Source organism: Necator americanus, chromosome IV (assembly GCF_031761385.1).
Source record: "Necator americanus strain Aroian chromosome IV, whole genome shotgun sequence".
Lineage (NCBI taxonomy): Eukaryota > Metazoa > Nematoda > Chromadorea > Rhabditida > Ancylostomatidae > Necator > Necator americanus.
The window spans coordinates 28,080,530-28,101,443 of record NC_087374.1 but is presented as its reverse complement, the minus strand read 5'-3'; the positions used below and the strand labels follow the sequence as shown (position 1 = coordinate 28,101,443).

Below are 20,914 nucleotides of genomic sequence, written 5' to 3'. Positions count from 1 at the left end.
ACCTGAAATCTGCACCACCTCAGATTCGTGGGGTGATGCCTTTAAGTACTGCAGTTGTGTGTTTATGGTCTGAAGCCGCAAATTAAGTTCTTCTCTTCTGAAAATAAAAACAACTTCCGTGAATGAAATGTGAACTTTAAATCCGAGATGGACACCATAACGAAAATAGTAGCACCTACGTTCATTTATCTCGTTTTCGCTAACATTGAAACACATACTTCCGTTGTTACTATAAACTAGCCGCACATCGCGCTCACGCACCGCCTTCAAAACCACCAGCAATCAATAATATGGGGCGACACACACGATATCTGCGTTTCACATCTCTGTCGATTGTTCGAGGATGGCAACAAGGATACTAGCATAAGAGTATGAATTAAGAAGACGAATCTGCAGTGTGCTTTATATAATAGGGGAAAAACTTCGTAAGGTACCAGGAACAACGACGGAAATTAAGGAACAAAAGACAAATCGACAATAAATAGCTCGCGGTCTTTCTTGCCCGTTTTTCAAGAGTTTGTAAAGGGCACCACCCTCCTCGCCCGCAGATCACCTTGTTTAGCTTTTTTCGAGAGTTTTTTTAAAGGCTTTCTGGGAACAACTTTCATTTCCACAAAACAGTGCCGCCAGGTCCCTAGGAGAGCCCTAGCAAACCCTACTAACACACATTCATATATCTCTACTAAATAAAACGGAAAAAGCAAAGTTATAGCTCGGTGAACATTGGTGGAAAGTGAAAAGTCACTGATAAGACTGAAAACTAGCATAGAAATCCCATTAGAAAAGTTCACCATGGCGGAAGGAAGCGACGGAAAGCGATTATCAAACAAAAATCGAGTTCAAGAAAGACATAACAGCTAAGCATCCATGAAACAAATAAGCTGATAATTGAATGAGAAAAACCAAACAAATCCGAATAGCCGAAATGGCTAACAAAGCGGCAAGGTAGCGACGTTTGAGGAGCCTCCTGCAAAGTTAATTATTTTTGAAACAAAAACAGCTGTAGACTGCCAGCATTAAAATCGGAAAAGAAGTGCTATCAAAAATCAAACAAACGAGTGAATGCGATGAATTTCAATGAAGGGAATATCAGATGTTTCGAAGAAGATTCTGTAATGTGAATTCGAATCATAAAACCATATGTATAAACAGGCAATAGGAACGTAATCTTAAGGTATCCTTTTGTTTTGAACGAGTGACCCATAGTAGTGATTTTCGTAACTTTGAAAGCGAATGACTATGAGTTGTAAGAGAGAGCAATGGGTCGCACGTCTTTATGTCTTTTTTAGAATAATGCAGTCCAAAAAAAAAAAAAACAAGAACACAAAGAGACATAACTCTAATAGGTGGATGACGATTCATGGGAAACCGAGATTGACCATGGACGAGATTAAAAAGAAAACAACTTTAACAATGCTACTACACTGTATTATTCTCATTTCCGTCAACATTCATTGACATTAGAACAAAAAGGACCAGATACAAGTAATCGACAGCATGGTACATAGGGTGAGCGATGGCAAGAAAAAGTATAAACTCTATCAAGTAGTAGGATAAAGTAAGAAGACATTTCGCCTTCTGCATATCTACTGACACATAATTTATGATGCCGTGGCGGGACCAAAATGGGCTCAATCACTTCACTAGGAAATGAGACTGCGGTGCAGTAGAAATAAACTATAGCATGCAAACATTGCACTAAGCTCTGCTTCTCATGAAATCGCCAATACAACAAGTCAGAATGAAAAAATAAATAAGGTGAGTTGCAAAGTAAAAAAGAACTAGTGCGCTAAATCGCAAACGAATAACGAGATAACCGGCGACGGCGAACCGATGGCAGCACCGGTTTCCCGTCGCTAATCGCCCGACCTCGAAACGAAACGCTCTTCGAATTATAAGCGGAAACGCATACAAAGAAATGTATGACGTGAACGAGCGAAGAAACTTTTAAGAAACGAATTCCAATCGTTTCCCGTAAAAATCGCAGCATGCCATTAGCACACATGCGCACATAAATTCAGAAAATTCCATCCATACAGGTTGGTGGCTCGTAATTAATGACTTCAAAGAATGGGAAGCCGCTAGCAATTATAGTCACAACCTATTCACGTGAAAAGCATAAAAAAATACATTCCACTAAAAACGAAACTATTTGAACCATTAACAGCGACATCGAAATGCGCTTCAATCGATATCGTTTTGAATGCGCAATTCTAGAAATTCAAATATCATTCACATGTAAATAGTGGCAATGGATAGATTTGATTCTAACAAAACCAAGCATTAAAAAAAAGAAGAATAATTCTAGAGTTCTAACACTAATTCGAATATATTCTCACTCGTTCCAAGGTAAGGAATCTATTCCAGATTCAAAGAAAAAAGAAAAGAAGAAAAAAAGCAGGAAAAAGGAGACCACTTATAACATGATCTTTTTTATTCAGAGGAATCAATCTCTTTCTCCTTTAGGTCTGTCGCAATTGCTCCCGAAGGACACAAAGTTTGTCGCTATCGTTATTAGCATCCTGTCGGAGGGACTAAGAGGCAAAAAGGGACAAAGAAATGGTAACTCCGATAAGCAGCGTTTCAGCAGAGAAGCTGGCTTCGTCTACGACCTTGAAATGCACTCGGAAAAAGAAAGAGGAGGTTTAGTGAGCCGAATGGAATATTTTTAAGCACTCGAGACTTTCGCATGCATACATCTCTGGTCAGGACCAATTGATAGTTTTAGCTAATCAACAGTGAAAAAGGTGAACATTAAAGTGCTCAAATTAAACGGAAGAAATCTGGAAGAAGAGTTCGAAAGTCTCACGAATCACGTGAAGCTGCAAAAAAAGTAGCAAAATGGAACATTCACTTTTTATCAGATTTATTTTCTCGCGAATCGACATGGCTATAGTTCCGGGCAGATCTGAAACGCTCAGCGACAGCGACAGAATAGTCAGACTGCTACAGCCTATAGGATAGAAAAAAAAATATTTCATTTGAAAAAACACTGTGTGAAGAGCATTCTACTCGAAAAACGAATTTGCAAAAAGAAGAAAAGAATTATGAAAATACAAGCATCACACTTTCCCTTCACTAGAAAAAAGGGAAAAAAACAGAATTATCAAATAATTAAGACTAACCAATAAGAAAAGCGAGAAAATTTTCATCCATACTTCCTAGTGATCCAACAGATGGATGCGCCACATTCTCTAGGAGAGAACCACAAAATTTTGCAGCGAAAAAGGAGCAATCCATCCTGTGTAGGCGAAAATTGCAAAATGCCTTATCAACAATGCAGTGGCGAGTCAGTGCAGTGCACAAACGACTCAGTTTAGTTGCTTGCAGAGAAGAGAATGCTACAAAAACATCGGCCGCTTGCTTTCAACAAAACATCCAAACACAATCCATTAGGAAAACTTAAACAATTCTAGAAGAATCTAGAGAGAACACATAGAAAAGAGTTCGATTCCCTTCACGTGAACCGAAAATAAACCTTTCCTACCTGTACGTGATAGAAACAAAATAAGACTAGAAAAAACATATTCAATTCTTTCCCGTATTTCACAGTGTGATCCGGTGGGGAAATCCCTAACTGGTACGAGGGAAGATCGAGAGGGGAAGAAAATCACGATAACTAGTTGTAAACTACCTCCATCAGTTACAGTCAGCAATGTGAAAACAATAATTTCAATTTACATAAGAGATTTGCTGCCCACGTGTTCTGACGGTGTCTCGTGAAAACATCTGTGCGATAAATGTTGTTTTCATTGGCGGGCGAGTTTCCCGGTAGGCCTGGACTGACGCTGAGATGGGAACGGAGAGGTGAGAGAGGTGAGCTGAGGTTCAACCGATTAGCATAAACCTATACATGAGGCGAATCGGGGGAATTCTGGACAGCTTCTCAATGAGAATGCGGAAAAGAATGGCGATGTGGTCGCGCTGGCACACCCGAATCGATAATGGTTGTCAATACACCACACACACACACACACACACACGCATACACATACACGTTGCTGCTGCAGCAGGAACCAGCCGGCTGCGGCAAAGGCGCTGGCGCCTATCGGCTCCTGCCAGCGATCTGTCGGTGATCTGCGGTGATCTGCTTTATTCATGCATCGTCTGGACGCTGAACGCTTGAAATATTCACGCTAACACTTCGACGACAACGCGTATTATTACGCATGAGGTCCTGCAAGGAAGGCGCACTTTCGCATAATGGAGGTAATAAGTTAGAGGTGTGTGACGCTATTCGCCCGCATCTTCACCGATTTGTGTCGTCCAGAATCAATTCGCTAGTCGCTGCTCGATACCCTTAGTTTAGAACTTCCTACGAAACGTTCTACGTTGGATCCAAGAGGATCTACAGTTCAACGTTATGGGTGAATTCCTACTGCCAAAGAGGTCCCAATCCCTCCAAATATCGAAACTACCAGATTACCGCCGCTTACAGTGTGCTAGAGAACAGTAGTTCTCGAAAAATACGGGAAACTCACTAAGGAGAAGAACTCACTAAGAGCCTGATGATGTATCACGCTTCTTCTCAGTGAGTTATCAGTGCGGGGTGTTGGGACCCTCCACTTACGATGCACCCGCTTACGCAACCGCACTGTGTATCGGGTGGTTTTTGACCCTGCTATAGTAAAGCTGCAATGAAGGACCAATTTGCTGATCACATATACCACCACATCACAAAGAGATACATGGAAAAAAAAATAACGAAAAAAACCGTAGCGCCTTTATTTCCCAACGCTTCAGCTTTAAAAGTACTACACAATCAATCTTCTACGATCCCATATGGTGCCAATATTCAAAGAAGGTCGAAATTGGGACGTACTCTAACTTTCTTTTTTCTCCCAGTAACTTTAGGTTACATGTCATAGATCCTCTAAAACTAATGCTTAGGTCTTAGGGCCCCGACTGATTTAATTATTTCTCCCCCCCCCCCCCCCCACCCCTCCCTCCCTCCACTCTCCCACCCACCTTCATTTTGCTCCAGTTATTTTGCTTGCTTGCGTTGTTGTTGCTCATAAATGGCGTTGCAATATGCAATAAATTTCAAACTACCCACAATTCAAATCATAAATCCTGTCACTTTCAACAAATGTATGTGCCCTAGATCATGCAGAGTAAGGTGGATTGGTGGGGTGAGGGAACCCTCACGTATTTCTGGAAGTGAATAACTAAGTAAATCGTAGCCCTAAAACCTAACCATTGGTCTATGAGGACCTATGACATCTATACTAAAGCCACAAATAATTTTTGTTGGAGTATACTTATATCGGGTAAATTAGATTACGAATACAGGGGTAGTTCCGCTCGTCTCTCCTTGCATTACTGTAAACAGACGGCTTCAGAATGCGGTTCCTTACAACTATTGCAACGCGCCACCCTTGCGAACCGCCCCCGTCTGTGATTCGTAGAAAATCCATTCGGACGCCCTGATAGGCAGTTCATTTTATTCGATGGATCGCAGGCGGGGGTGGGGCGTAAAGGTGACACGTTGCAGTAAAGGAGGTCGTAAGAAACTGCGTTCCGGAGCCGTCTGTTTACAGTGTTGCAGGGAGAGATGAGCGGAACCATATTCATAATCTACAACCCGATATAGGTGTACTCCAACGAAAATCCATACTTAATATGGAGGAAAAATGCGTCCCTCTTCTCGTGGACTACTCGAGGAACATACTACTAGTGCAGAGTTAGATTTCAACATTAGAGCAGGAATCGTACAAGCAGTAGGACAATGCTCGACGACTCAAAGAGCGACGTGTTCCATTAAGACGCGCGCACGCACAGCGAGTTGATTGATGAACATTGAGCAGGTAGCGGCAGCCTGACAGCAGGACGAGTCTGCAGCTGTCCTGGATCGCGTAAGGGAGGACGATGGGGCAGGAAGTTAGGATTAGAGCGACTTTCCTAAGTCAGGCAATGCATATGCTTCGATGTTAATAAAGCTCGCGCTATTCGACGATTCTCGACGAGAATTACAGGCGCTTGTGCGCGCGTTTTCCGCGCCTGTGGAACTATGAAAGAATGGCCGGCGTAGTATTCCGGATCTCCGATTTCATAGTTAAACACTGAACGTTCAAGTGAGAATTGTAAACTAGCGGCTACTGTGATGCCGGCGACAATTTTCATTAATGTGGACCGTTCACGGTTCAGTGCTCGTCCACTGGAGCATGATTTGTTAGTCCGAGCACACTATTTCCCCATCATCTGTATTTGACACATCATTTGGTAATGTGCACGTACAGGATTGTGGCTCAGGCTCAAAGCCTTATGCAGCAGCATCCCAACCACTATGCGCTACCCGGAGGGGTTTTTTTTGTTGAAAATCCACGGTAACACGAGGGATAAAAGGCGAATATTCCGTGAACACAAGATTTTGAAACTACTCCAAATTTTGCCCTTCACGAAAACAATAGAGCGTTTTCATACGGAGGCAGAATATCACTACAAAATAATCATGAACTCAACTCATCTAGAAAAGTAAAAGTTGAGAGGAAATGAAATAACGAAGTAGAATGAAGTATGAACTAAAGGAAGATTTTCTAGAGAGCTCCAGAACACTTCAAGTTAAAAACGAGATTATGCTTCCCTACGAAATTCTGGCGAAGAGTTTGAAAAGATGGCGTTTCTCCCTGGTAGAATTTAAATTTCGAGAAATTTGGCATTTTCAGCCTTTTTAGGAGGCCTTTTGTATCATTTTTGTAGCACGACACTGGAACTACACAAAAATAATGGACATTAATAGTTGTTAGTGTTGAGATAATGTTGGAAGGAGCTGTGAGAAGTGTGCAGGTGATTGAGAATAATCGACCCGGGGTCATCTGAGGTGAACATTGATTCATCAATGGAATGAAGTTACTAAGTAGTCTTGAAAACGGCTTGAAAAATTGTAGATATATTTCTGTGTATATTTGTGGGCGGACTAGAATTGGTAATATTTTCATGGATTTTCAGCATTCTGCTCTGACGGGAGCAGATACATCGACAAAACAAGCAAAATTATCAGTTAAGGAAACCACGACTTTGAAGAAAGAAGGAATATTTGTTCTCTTTAGTAGAGCCGGATATGAGGTTGTCATAATCCTTTATTCGTGGCTAACGTTTCGGCAACATCGCCTTCCTCAGAGCCTGAAAGGGGTGAAATCGAACGTGATTAGTCCGATCAACGCCTTATCCGCCGAACAAAGAAAGTCCTACGTTAACCGTTGGGCCTCATAGCTAGCAGTAGAAGATAACGTCGTACCTTAGGATCAGCTGACTATCCTGCCACTGCTAGATACCTGTTGTGAGGTGACTAGCGCAATCAAATATTAGCCTTAAATAGGGTGCGAGTTCCCGCACACAAGATTTTAAAATCTCACAAGATTTTTAAAAAAAAGATAGAAAAGTTAGTAAATTTACAATTTAGCATTCAACAAAAGCTCTCTACCATAGAATCCTTCCATATAAACTTCCTTACAAAGAAAATGTTTCATACAATGGAAAAAATTCCCTAGACCTTTAAATTAAAACTAAAACTCATCCGAATTGGAAAACAACTTAAAAGATGACTACGCAGCAAGATAAGCGAAGCTGTCACCAAGAAAACATGCCATCGGTTTGAGCAGCTTAGTTTGATTAGAGCGTTACGTTCCTCCGGACTGACATAAATCGCCCTTGTCGTCATCGAGATGGATTACGGAACGATTACATGCGGGTCCCTGTGTCTGAGAACACGAATTTAGTACACAAATCAATAAATCAATAGCGAATGAGAAGACACGCACAGACACCGCGTCACATTGTAATTATCAGCAAGAGAAGTGGACTTAGTGTGTGATAGTCGTTGAGCGGCGTCGCTCCGTCCGTCCGTCCGTCCGTCCCGAACACATTACATCCAAGCCAAACATTGCAGCCGCTGCCCTACCGCCTGTGTGCCCACCTTGGGATGATGAACACCTTCGGGATCGGTGTAACACGAAGCATTCTAAACGATTTACAGCGAAATTTATGTGAAAGTAGCAGGGCAACACGAGCACTGTCGTCGCCGATTTTGAAAAATCAAGAAAAATCCCCGGGAAAAAAAATAGAGGAAGAGGAAAGAATACACCGGTATACCCATTTTTTTCTCGGGTGATTCCTTTTTTTGTGTTTGGAAAGCATGCAAAAGCGTGGAACTGGAAGATGGTCCAGAGAAAAAGACAAGAATGTGCATTACACCCTCTTTAACAGTGCGAACCTTACGCTCTTTGTGCCTGATCAGGTCAACAAGTGCGAAATCTTAAATTCCGTGTTAGAGTGGTCAAACTCCACGAAAAAAGTTTTGATTTGGCGAACATTGGACTGAAAATGTTCACAGCATTTATAATTTTTTTTGGGAAAATAGGCGGGACCCGACTAAAAGTAGCAGCCCAAAGAAAGACTTTTGAGAAGAAACTTGGGAAATTGGAGTTTCTTCCTGATCTCCGTAAACATTTTTTTTACTGAAATACTATGACTCTTTCGAAGCCATCAAATTACAAGCACACAACAACTTCCAGAAGGAGTTTGAATTCAAAAAAGAAGGAATAATATCATTTTTATGCGAAATGCGTGTGGTCTTCCTTTGTTGAAGTTATTTTTTTTTGTTGAAATCGTAAGGATTCATCATTAGATCTACGAATTCAACAGCAACGGATCGATTTTCCTGGATTAAACGAAAGAAGAAACAGGAAAATCGAAGAAGGTAATAAGAAGAAAATGATGACTCTCATCTTTAGATTTCTGGAAGAAGCACCTTCAATTTGGCGATGCACTCGCTGGCTACCCGCTGTCTCATTTTCTTAGGAACTCTGGCACAAAATTAATTCCCTAATTATTTACATTTCTGCAACCTAAAAATTTTGTGCTGCAAAACATCCGTAAACGATTTTCTAGATTTTTTAAAGGAAATAACAGCACGATACTGGTAACCTAAAAATGTTGTGCTGCAAAACATTCGTAAAACATTGTTTAGGAAATAGCAACAAGATATTGGCACCTTTTCAAAAAGTCATCTGGCCCAGAATCAGTTAAAGGCATCACTCCACGAATCTGAGGTGGTACGGATTTCAAGTGGAGTATTCGTATACGGATATACGGGATGGGAGACTATGGAGAGGAAGGTGATTCCGTCCATTTCATCCTAGTTGCCGTAAAAAACGGCCCGGAAGATACTGCTTCAGGCGTTCTGGCGCACTATTCTCTACAAGGAGTTCGACTGGAGCGCGCCAGCCTTGTGCGGCGCCGTATCTTCCGGGCCGTTTTTTTACGGCAATTAGGAAGAAATGGACAGAATCACCCCCTCTCCATAGTCTCTCATCCCGTATACGAATACTCCACCTAAAATCTGCACCACCTCAGATTCGTGGGGTGATGCCTTTCATCCAGCAAACGAAAACGAACGTCATCTTAGGCCTATGAAACTATGGAACAATGAATTTCCGGAATTAATTATTCTTCTGCAACAAAAACAATAAGCTCGAATGAAATTCAAGGAACTTGTCTCGCACTTCTTCCAGCACAGTCATCTATTTGAAAACTAGCAGAAATCCAGTGATGGAATTCACCCTTCTGGTTTACGTACGAATAGGATCTAAATAAATTAACGTAGCTCTCAGTTAGCCGAACTCAACTGAATCCACGGAATTTTTTTCTGCAGGGGATGCAAAGCGGAGTGGGAGGGGGGAATGAATGGCATATGATGTGGGCCGAAATCTGTACCTCTAGCTTGCAGTGCGTGTTAATTGAGATGTTACCACTGAGATGAAGTCAAATTTTTGTTTAACTGCAGTGAAGAGCTTAAAAACCCATATTTCTTCAAATAATGGTATACCTGTTCAAAAGAAAAAATTAAAAAGGTAAGTAATTAATTCAAAATAAGCAGGAGTTACTACTCGGAAAGAACTTTTCCCTTTTAATCGCCAAGCAGGTGGATTCCACGTAATTGCTCTAGCGATTCCTAGAAGCGGTTAACGGCACACTAGCAAAGTATCTTTTATAGCCTTTCAGAAAAATAGACAGTAAAGTTCGAGAAAAGAGCGATAGTATAGCTATGGTGGCAGAAGTGGGAGGATTGGACCTGATTTGCGATTTGAGAGATTAGCACGCGTCGTCTACGTCATTCGATGGAGGTTTTTCAGGTTTTTCAGCTGTCACCGGGTCTAGTGCCCCACGCATTGCCCTCGTGAGCACATTGCACCGGTTGCAGGTGTCCAGTGCCATTAGCTGACAGTTCTTCAGGGTTTTTGTGCTCCAGGTGATGATGAGTCAATCGCCTTTGTCGTCATTATAACGACAATGAGGATTGACGTCTTTTGTCGATACGTAGCTACGAGCGATGAGGTGCATGTGGCAACGAGTGCTCAGCTTCGATGGCTTGGCCTCGTTGGTGTACATGAATAAGTCGAGCGAAATGAGCAGCATGCATATTCGATGCAACACATCGTGGCATTTTCCTTGCATGCATGGAAATCGGATAGTTTGGTCGGTGTGGAGATGTTGTCGTTGTGACAACAATACGGCCTCCGTAATCAGGAAGAAGCTTATTTCCGCTGTCGAGAGGAGGAAGTGGACGAGCAGGAGTACGGTAGGGTATGGAAGGGATTACAGAGGACTGAGTGAAGGATGCCGGAGTGAATTCAAAGCTTGGGAGGGAACAGGTGATCTCAATGTTTATCTCTGGCAACATCTATGAGAGAAGATGCGTGAGCAACCGACATATGCAGTCATAGACCTCTATGCACCTCTCGCCTCTCGGTGCACCTCAATTCCAATTTAGGTTTAATTATTAATAGCCACAATGCGATTGCCTGGACAGTTGCTATCAGAGCGGAATCCTCAAAGGTTCAATCACATGAAAAGTCAGGATAATAACGAGCTTGCTAGCTTAACCAGGGGTAACTAACCTGCACATTAAAGGCATCACCCCACGAATCTGAGGTGGTGCAGATTTCAGGTGGAGTATTCGTATACGGGATGGGAGACTACGGAGAGGGGGTGATTCCGTCCATTTCTTCCTAGTTGCCGTAAAAAACGACCCGGAAGATGCGGCGCCGCACAAGGCTGGCGCGCTCCAGTCGAACTCCTTGTAGAAAATAGTGCGCCAGAACGCCTGAAGCCGTATCTTCTGGGCAGTTTTTTTTACGGCAATTAGGAAGAAATGGACGGAATCACCCCCTTCTCCATAATCTACCATCCCGTATACGAATACTCCACCTGAAATCCGTACCACCTCAGATTCGTGGGGTGATGTCTTTAAATTTGCCCGAAAGTTTCCAGGGGAATAAAGTTGAACTCATAGAAATGTATGAGAACTAGAAAGGCGCTGAAAAATTCAGTGAAGACTAAAAGATTTCAATGTAATGTAAAATCACAGACGAGAAAGGACTCCCCCTCTCAGATTGATAGGCGAAACCGAAACTTCTGATAGCGAAAAGTTTTTCACACTCCAATGAGCACAAATCAACCGACGTGATTACCGACGATAAGATTTACCAGTAATTCGATGAAGAAAATGGACAGTGCGTGTGATTAGTGAAAAGTTGGGAAAACTATGGAAGGAGAGGAGTGTTCTGTCTATGGACTAAACTGCGAAAATTACTAAATAATTCCATTGCTATACAAATGACTTAGCAAAAATAGAATGAAAATATTCAGAGACTCTCCAAGAAGAAGTAGAAAGTAAGGAAACGACTTTAAAAAAGCACCAAAAAAATATAAGAAAAAAACAGAGTGACTGTAAACTTGTATATCCTATACAATCTCGTGCGTTCCTTTGGAAAAACCTGCCTGAACGGTGAAAGCCAACCAAGAGAGCGCCGTAAAACCTTATAAACTTCCAGAGTCCCCGAACAAAAATTCGAAACAAGTGGAGCAAATTTTAGAAGCACAAACGAACAGGCTCACATTAGCGGGACCACGGATTCCACAGGATTCATTGGTTACAGAGATTTTTATTTAGAAGAATCATCTTGGCATTATCCAGGAAGCGTTCAGAAGAAGAAGAACATCTACCCTTGCCTTGTCCTGTTTTTCACAATATTTGTTGAGCGCATGGAAAAAAACAAAAGAATTCTGCAACACATGGGAACCGGTTTTCTCGGCGTGTTTCGCGCCCAACTTTTGTTTGGATCAAAAGGCTGTCAAAATCGCCATCTTACCTACACCTACTTATTTATTTTGTATTTTATTTTACTTTCCATAAAGCTAAGGGTAACCAGTCTGAGCGAAAATTGATCTTCACCAAGCAAATAGCAACTTTACAAAATGATAAAGTTGTAAAAGGTTCTGAAATTTTGGTCCAGTCCTAAGAAGAGGATGAGTCCTATTAGTGCAGCCACTTTTGCAAAGACTTCTATTTTTCCTTAATAAAACCATCGTTTAATTGAAAATCGCAGCTCTGTTGAAACAGCAGGACATTCACGAAAAACAATTCTCGGAAATATTTAGATATGCCCGACTACATGTAGAAACATATGTGGCACTCACGATAATTGCACCGGTTTCCTTCTCAAAGTTTTTAAAATATTATTTTAGAATCTGCTTAAAAACGTTCGCGGCCTAATCAAGCACGAATGCAGACGCCTAGAAAAAAAAAACTAATCTAGCAATCAGAACTTACAAGGATTATATTAAATATTGACCGTATTCTATTATTCATTCCATTATTCTATGATTTACATAATTTTTTCGCAAAAATATGAAATATGGCGAAAACTGGTTCCCAGCGAGAAACGCAAGATTGAAACAAATCCCCCTCCCCCCCCCCTCGAGAAACTCTCCAGGAACCCCGCTGGAAAAGATTTCCCCTTAAACGTCCAAAAAAATACTCGGAAGATTGCTGTATTCTGTGAAGAACCGCCGAGCGGCAAACGTAATTAATCTACTAATTGCGATGCCGACGGAGCCATCCATGCAGAGCGGACGAGAATTGCTCGAATTTGTCCAGTCTCCACTGCCAGATGCATCCAAATAGGTTGAGAATATTTATGAAGAATTAACAAAAGCAGCTTCTTCTGGTGGATTTACGGAAGGAAAGAATTCGAGCAGATTCAGCTGAAGTGACGAGAGTTGGACGAATTAGTCATTTTTGAATGTGAATCTTTGAGATTTTGAGTAAATATGGTTTCAAGAGGAAATGTCGTCCAGAAACAATTTTTGAAGGAGTGAAGCATGTTTCACTTATAGAGAATTTAATTAGAATTGGAGAATGATTCAAAAAATTGCACAGAAGTGGAGCAGTGAAGTTTTCTGCACTACATAGTACATTGGACTACCGACAACACTTGATGGGTAACCACATTTTCAGAATTTCCTCCAAGTTTTCAGATTTTAAGCCCATGGAAACAATGACGTGATCTATCGAAAGGAAAAAGAGAAAACATCACCGGGAAACCTGCGGAGGAGTAACTCCTGACAACCTCTCCTGACTTGGAAAATCGATACATAGACAAAAAGCACATTTCATTTTTACAGCTCGAAATGACATCGAGAAAGAATGGTTTGTATATGAAAGGCAGTCAGTCGGCGTAATTTATTGCTGCGATCTTAGCGACGTACTGCTGCAAAAAACTAGGAGAAAATGTATATTTCTCCTATTCGATATTCGTAATAGGAAACGTCTTCAAACAGTTAGACACAAAATTTCCAGAGATTTCAGTATAAATCGTTTTCGGCCCGAGTAACATTCTTAAAAAAGTTGGAGGAATGACGGAACTCTCCTCTATGTCACTCCTTTTCTTCCTTTTTCTCACAAGGAAAAGGTAAAAAGAAAAGTAAAGAATATGAGATACATAAAAGAGATGAAAAGATGCTGACCTGCTGAGAAGATGAAAAGACCCATTCAAGCGAAGAACTATGCACTTTCACATAAACAGATCCCAGCAAAGTGTTCTCAAAATCTTTTTCTGTGCCCCTCAGAAGCACTGCTACGCTTTAAAATATCGTTTAAAAAATTCTCTCTTTATTTTGCACACTTATAGCGAAGTTTACAACGAAATTCTCTTCCCAATTTTCATTTCCTTCATGATTCATTCACTGTTAAGCAACAAAGAATTCAATAAGAATAAAGTAAAATTATAGGAATTAACAATACCCAACCATGAATCTTGGCTAGAAATTAAAGGCATCACCCCACGAATCTGAGGTGGTACGTATTTCAGGTGGAGTATTCGTATACGGGATCGAAGATTGTGAAGAGGAGGGCGATTCCGTTCATTTCTTCCTAATTGGCGTAAAAACGGCCCAGAAGACACGGCTTCGAGCGATCCGGCGCGGTATTTTCTACAAAGAGTTCGACTGGAGCGCGCCAGCCTTGTGTGGCGCCGCATCTTCCGGGCCGTTTTTTACGGCAACTAGGAAGAAATGGACGGAATCACCCACCTCTTCACAATCTTCGATCCTGTATCCGAATACTCCACCTGAAATCCGTACCACCTCAGATTCGTGAAGTGATGCCTTTAAAATGGACAAGCCAAAGAAGATCACCTAATAGATCAAAAAGCCCAAAAAATCATTGCTGATAGATCAAACGATAGTTTCTTTGGGTTGTTTATTTTGATTTCTAGTCGAGATCCATAGTTGTGTGTTAATTATTGTTTATATTTATTGTTAACTAACGATGAGGAATAAGATTCTTTTATCGGGAGCGGTGGTTCTTGCTTCTTCAATATTTTTGATCTACCAATAATGATTAGTTATTCTTCAGCGAATAGTAGGCTTTAATCAACCTTAATAGCGGTAGGGACAAGTTTCTATTGGAGGAATCAATGAACGTAAAAGAACTTAAAAGAATCAAAGAACTTTGTACAGCAGTAGTGCAAGAAGTGATTAATTAATAATGCTTCAATGCTTCAAAGGTCAAACGGGCGGCGATCGGTGATTGAAGCAAACGTTAGGCTTAACCTAGCATAGCAGATGGGAAAAATAAGTTCACCTCATCCGAGAAAACTGCTGTTCAACGCAGTGAGAGAAACTGAAAGAAATTGTAAAGTGTGAGCGCCGTAATCGTTGCTCCACTTATCGAATGAACCACTCTTGCCGAAAATTTGCAAGAAAAAGGGCATATTCAGCTTCGTAGCCGAAGAAGGAGATTGTTTGCCGATGCACTTTTCCGGTAGTACTTCCATTAGTGCTTAATACGAATAGACGTGGAAAGGAAAGCGATTGTTTCGGCTTAAAGCTGCACTAGAAAGTGCATTCGTCTTTATCCATAAATATAGAAAAATAGCGTAGGTATCCTTCGAAAAAAAATACGAGAATGCAGATATTTCAAGATACTCCAGTGCAGAACTTGTGCAAGGATATATCAATCGCTACTCTTCGCAAAGAATCCAAAAAATGTTCTCAAAAAATATTCACGACACCAAGGTCGAGTGGAAATATTTGTCCTCGGCATGTTGTATACGTTTTTTTCTTTGGGCGTTCCTGGAGAATAATGAAAAAAAAAACCATTTTACGAGTTCGAAAGCTACATCGCTTTTTCTTTATTGAATATATACATAGCAGAGGTCAAGTGCCGTTTAAGTTCAATGAAAAAAAAGTTTCTCTTCCATCGTGAGTTGGCCAAGAAACTGAGCCGGACAAAGCGGATGTGCTCGTCTACACTTTGCTTTACAATTTCGGCGTATGTTTGAAAAAAAAAAGCCGAATTTTGATGTTACCTATGTCATTCACATGAGAAACGATGGATAAAAAATGATTAAATGAATGAAACGAACAGCAAAATTTAAAAAAAAAAAACCAAAAAAAAAAAACTAGAATCTTTGAAACCTATTTTGTGAAAACCGAGAGTATTTTTTCATGATTCGTAATCCGTAATCAGCTCATCAATCAATCGATCAGAACCACATACTAGTGATAATGATCTCACGGCTAGAGCATACATAAAAGTAGATAATGACTGCAAAATCAGAAACAGCAACCCTTTCGTGAAAGGAATTTCGAAGAGTTTAAAAATAAAAATTTTCTGTCATCTTTAATATTACGGATCCATGAAAAAGAATTGCGAAGGACAGTGATGGTGGATGCTGAATCGATCAGGACGACTAATTTGTATTGGATTCCCCCAAGAAAATAGAAGACTCCGCTTTTTAGGATAACTGGGACAAGCTCAAGAATCCTGTACAAAGTGATAACATAGGCCGCAAGCAAGAACAAGGGAAGCGAAAATCAATGTTCCAAGCTCTGAAATCCACGTGATTCATTTTTCATCAACCATAACAACTGTAGAATTTGTTACATAAGAAGGTCTACTCTACTTTTTTCTCCTATTAACTATTCAGTCCATTTTTTATCTCAAAGGTTGGGACTGGAATTTAAACGGTTTCTAAGAAATCAACAAGAAAAACGAAAATGTCAAAAGTCCAACCAAATGAGAACTAGTCCTCGAGTTAATGATTTTCTGAAAAGGAGAAAAGCCTGAAATTAGTGTTTGACTAGATATAAGAGGCTCATCCAAAAAAAGAAGAAAACGGAGGTGGAAGGCACTGTGAAAATCACTGCCAAATTCACGAAGTGCGTTTCAATGTTTTATTGAAAAGATATTTTTTGCGGATTAAAACTACGGAGTGAGATAAACCTAATTTTGAGTACAATGATGTAAGACTAGGGTGGATGTGGCGCAGCTGGTTAAAGGTCCGCTGTGGCCGCACGGTCCATGTTACAAAACCGTCCTAGTGCCAGCCAAGCCTTTCACCCCTGCGGGCTCGATAAATTGGTACCAGACTTCTCTTTGTGGATAAAAACACTGACTTGATCATCAGCTGGCCCTCTTAAATCATCTATAGGCCAACACGCGTTCCAAAACCTCAACGATTACGAATTGCAGTAAAACGTTGGCGCATCCCAAGTGGACTGATACGCCAGTGATTTTATCCTTTTTAACATCAGACAAATTTCGCAGTAATCATCTGCGAAATTTGTCTGATGGAAATCTGATCTGATGGAAATCTGATGATGTCTGAAACCTGCAATGAGAAATGAAGACGTATTTCGAAAAGGAAACGTGTACGTATTGGGAATGTTTTTCAGAAGAATAATGATAAAAAAAAAGTAGCTAGAGTATTTTCAGAGGAAATTTCAAACAGGAAAGAACGGAAAAGCGAAGTGTCGCAAAAAAAATCTTGTCAGAACTACTTAAATATATACACATATGTACTCACATCACAATTTCATAATTACTCAGATTACTCAGAAATTTCCTTGATACTAAATACAATGATTCCTGAAAATATGTGAAGATTCGAGTAGGTTTCAATAAAATGATGTTGGATGGGGATTGTTTACAGCAGCACATGACGATGCATTCACCTAAGTGAAGATGAACCAGCACTCACCTACCTTCAGCTTCAAAAATTGTGGATGCTGCCACAGAAACAGTGGATACGCCCTACGGAATCAAAAAAAAGCTTCCACAAGATCCCACTGACAGCAGTGAGTCATCGCGTACGTCGTCGACGACAGCTTTACAGACAGACACTCGTTACCGCGCAAGTTATCTGTGTAATATTACGTGATGTCAGAATTTTAGGCGATTTTTACGATGCAGTTCACGTACTTCGAGAGAAAAACGAATTACAGCGCTGTTTTGATCCTCCTTGAGCTGACAACGCTTATGCATGGATGAATGTATGCTTACGCCCTTAATCCTTCATCGCCAACAAAATGAGTCACCATCGAGACTAGCATCAAGATTTAGTTGGAAGATGTTAGAAATTTATTTATTTATTTATTTATTTGTACATTCATTTATTTAATACGCTCAATGGCGGGCCAAAATCTGATGTGACAAAGATGAAAACAACAAATAAATACAGAAAACACAGAAAAAAAAATAAAAGAAAGAATGGGGATTAGTATTGTGTATAAAATAAGAAATTGAAAAGATTCTACGGCCTATATGAGTTTAGATTTCGGAGTCAATATGTGATCCTTGCGAGGATGGGACATTCTTGACCATTAATTGCACTGGATTGAAGATAAATTTAAAAATATGTGAAAAAAAGCTGAAACGAATCTCTTCACAGATAATAAAAGAACCGGTTCAGTGCGGATAAATTGAAATCACCGTAAAGAAGTGAAAAAAAGCATTTCCATAATTAAAAAAACGTGCTGCTTTAACTCCACTTTCGGCTTGTTTTGGGACATTAAGTTTTAGCCGGAACTTAGAAAATCAAATTCATTTGTTTGTTCATTGACTGTAGGTTGTACGGTAGACACTAAGTTAGTTGTGCGTCGTACTGTAACTTTTGTATTTACTTCAAACAGATTCGGACTTTCACCGTCGCTTTTGTCTCGAATCAAATCATGGTACTCAAATCACATTCAAACGAGTCCATCAATATGTGGAAATAATGAAAGCTCGCTGATTTGCGAAGAGCCCCAGAACGTGACAGAACGATTCTATTTAGATGGACTAAGGTTACACTAGCAACAAATTAAAGGATAAAGGATAAAGTGTCCGGAGTTAATTGGTCCGCTTGAGATGCGCTACCACGTTCACTTCATTTCAGAATTAAATTTTCATTTTCGTGCTGAGAGAAATGGCCATCACTGATTGGTCTGTTTGTGATGGTCCCATTCGATTTCAGTCTTACATACGCAGAAGAAAATCCACCGTAATAAACATATTTAATATACTTGTACTATTACATATAGGGGCGGGTGTAGTATAGCTGTTAGAGGTTCCGCTTCCTGCACAATCGATCGGAGGTTCGAATCGGCCCTAGTGCTCACCAAGCCTTTCATCCCTCCGGGGTCGATAAATCGGTACCAGACTTGTCTGGGAGGATAAAAACACTGACTTGACACATCGGCTAGCACCCGCAAATAATTCTACAGGCCAGTTACACGTTCGTAAACCTCAAACGATTCTGAATTGAAGTGAACGTGGGGGCGCATCCCAAGCGGATCGATTAACGCCAGAAACTTTATCCCTTAAACTTTATCCTTTACAATAATCTATTTAAACCTACTAGATTAAGAAATATTTTGCGACTTTTCTCTTTTAACTTAAATATATGCCAGGAATTGAAAAGTATTGACAAAACGTCATGTATCTTGCGATAGGAGATTTCATGCTCTACGAACTTGTGGTGTTTGCGTACTTCTTAATTTTGTTTATTCTTATATATTTACATTATTGTGAAATGACAAGCGAAAAGGGGAATGCTTGCGGCGGGATTTGTTTTTTCTTCTGCATTCACTCTGGAGGATAAGGCCACCAAAGCTGAGATTAGTACCGAAAAAAGGAAAAAGAAGAGAAAACTAGCACTACTTGTGGGCAGACATGTTGTTTGCTTGTTGTTTATCGTCGCGCTTCAAATTTAAAAGTCTTTTCGAAAACTCAAGTACAGGACATACGTTAGACTTTACAAGCACAACCTTCTCCTCTGTAATTATTCTTTTCTTTTCTCAATTATAGTAGTTAATACGGTAACACAGTAATAGCTCAGTGTGTGGTCTAACGTATCTGCTGCCTAGGTGATTTCTAGTAACCTTCCATAGAGGCTGACGGAGTTTCTGGTGAAGATTTGAATGACGGAGAATTCCCTAAAACCATCATTTCTCAACGGGTCTTTTCTTCATAAGAGAACATTTCCAGTTGATTTTCGGAAAAAATGAGTTTTTTTTCTAAAATACACGAAGAGCTTCGTCTTTACAGGTTTAACACTGGCCGCGGTTGAGATATCCATTGCAAAAAATCAGAGCGGTTAATGGGACTGGGACCTCTTTCTCTTCAGAGGTGATGTGTCGCCGAAAGGCACATTTCGTTTATTAATGACTTACGAGCTTCCCAAAATCAGAAAACCATCTGAAACACGGTAGTTGTAATTTTAGCTGAAGAAAAAACGGAAAAATTCTGTTTAACTGAAAAGAAACGAAGACAGCCCAGAACAAATAGTTTTCTTGTTTACTTTGAAGAAAAAAATTTCAAACAACTAATGTTGATCATTTATTAAATTGAAACATTTTACATTAATTTACAACACTTTCAAAGCCGTTGAATAACAGGTGTGAGGGATCCCTAAATGTTCGCAATAGTACATAAATTACGAATATGTAACTATCATTTTACGTTTCGAACAATATATTAGCATTTAAAATTATATACCCTCGGGATGCAATAATCTATTACCCAGCCTTGCTAATGTCTAGCCAGAGGTAATTTTAAAAAAAAAAGTGTTATGGTGGTCGGTTCGAGGGTTCTAGTCATATCCAATCAATAGAGCTCGTGCACACGAATCTACAAAAAAAAATTACTTAGATACTTAGATGGCCCGTCTCCACTGGACGTGCGGGTCCCAGCATCTCTTCCACTCGTTTCATTCCCCGCCATTGTTATCCAAGATGTTCTCAAGCTTCGTGAGTGACGTTGGCGAGGTCCTTGAGCTGTATCCAGCTGAGCTCCCAGCTGGTCCATCCATGTAGCGAACGCGTCACCCCATCTCGTTGGAGGTCTCCCTCGAGGGCGTTTAGCATCTCTTGAGATCCACTCTAGCGTTCTTTTAGTCCATCTATCGTCGATTCTTCTCATGAAGTGACCGACCCATCTATGTTTTGCTTTCGATACATATTCCGCTGGGTCGCGAAGACGGGCATTCCTCTTAATTCGGAGCTGCCAAGGCCGGCTAGGTGTTGTGGGCGCCGGTTAATTTGCCCCGAATCTATTGGTGCCCAGATATTATTATAATAGGGAAGAAATCAAAGTGAGGCGAGTTCTGGGAAAAAGTCACGAAAAAGACGCGGATCCGTCCTTCCGAATTTTCCATCTTTTGTCGAAGAATTATCGAGTTTACTGCCCATGCACTATATTCACCCAAACATTCTAGAATTTTGCCGTTTTTTGTTGGACAACGATAGGAAAAAGTGTTGCAAATCCTTATAGATTTTGCAGATTTTCTCATCGAATAGATTATTCCTA

At 40.5% G+C, this 20,914-nt stretch overlaps 2 protein-coding genes across 2 annotated transcripts; both read right to left on the bottom strand.

The window, feature by feature from the left end:
• Nucleotides 1-822: 822 nt before the first annotated feature.
• On the bottom strand, nt 823-7,660 carry RB195_002979 (uncharacterized protein; the record flags this gene model as incomplete). Its single annotated transcript, XM_064200459.1, has 2 exons — nt 823-967; nt 7,587-7,660. 2 exons carry the CDS (start codon nt 7,658-7,660, stop codon nt 823-825), a joined length of 219 nt encoding a protein of 72 aa, XP_064056340.1.
• Nucleotides 7,661-10,321: 2,661 nt separating this feature from the next.
• On the bottom strand, nt 10,322-10,681 carry RB195_002978 (uncharacterized protein; the record flags this gene model as incomplete). Its single annotated transcript, XM_064200458.1, has 1 exon — nt 10,322-10,681. The coding sequence occupies one exon, from the start codon at nt 10,679-10,681 to the stop codon at nt 10,322-10,324; it is 360 nt and encodes a 119-aa protein (XP_064056339.1).
• Between the last annotated feature and the right edge of the window lie 10,233 nt (nt 10,682-20,914).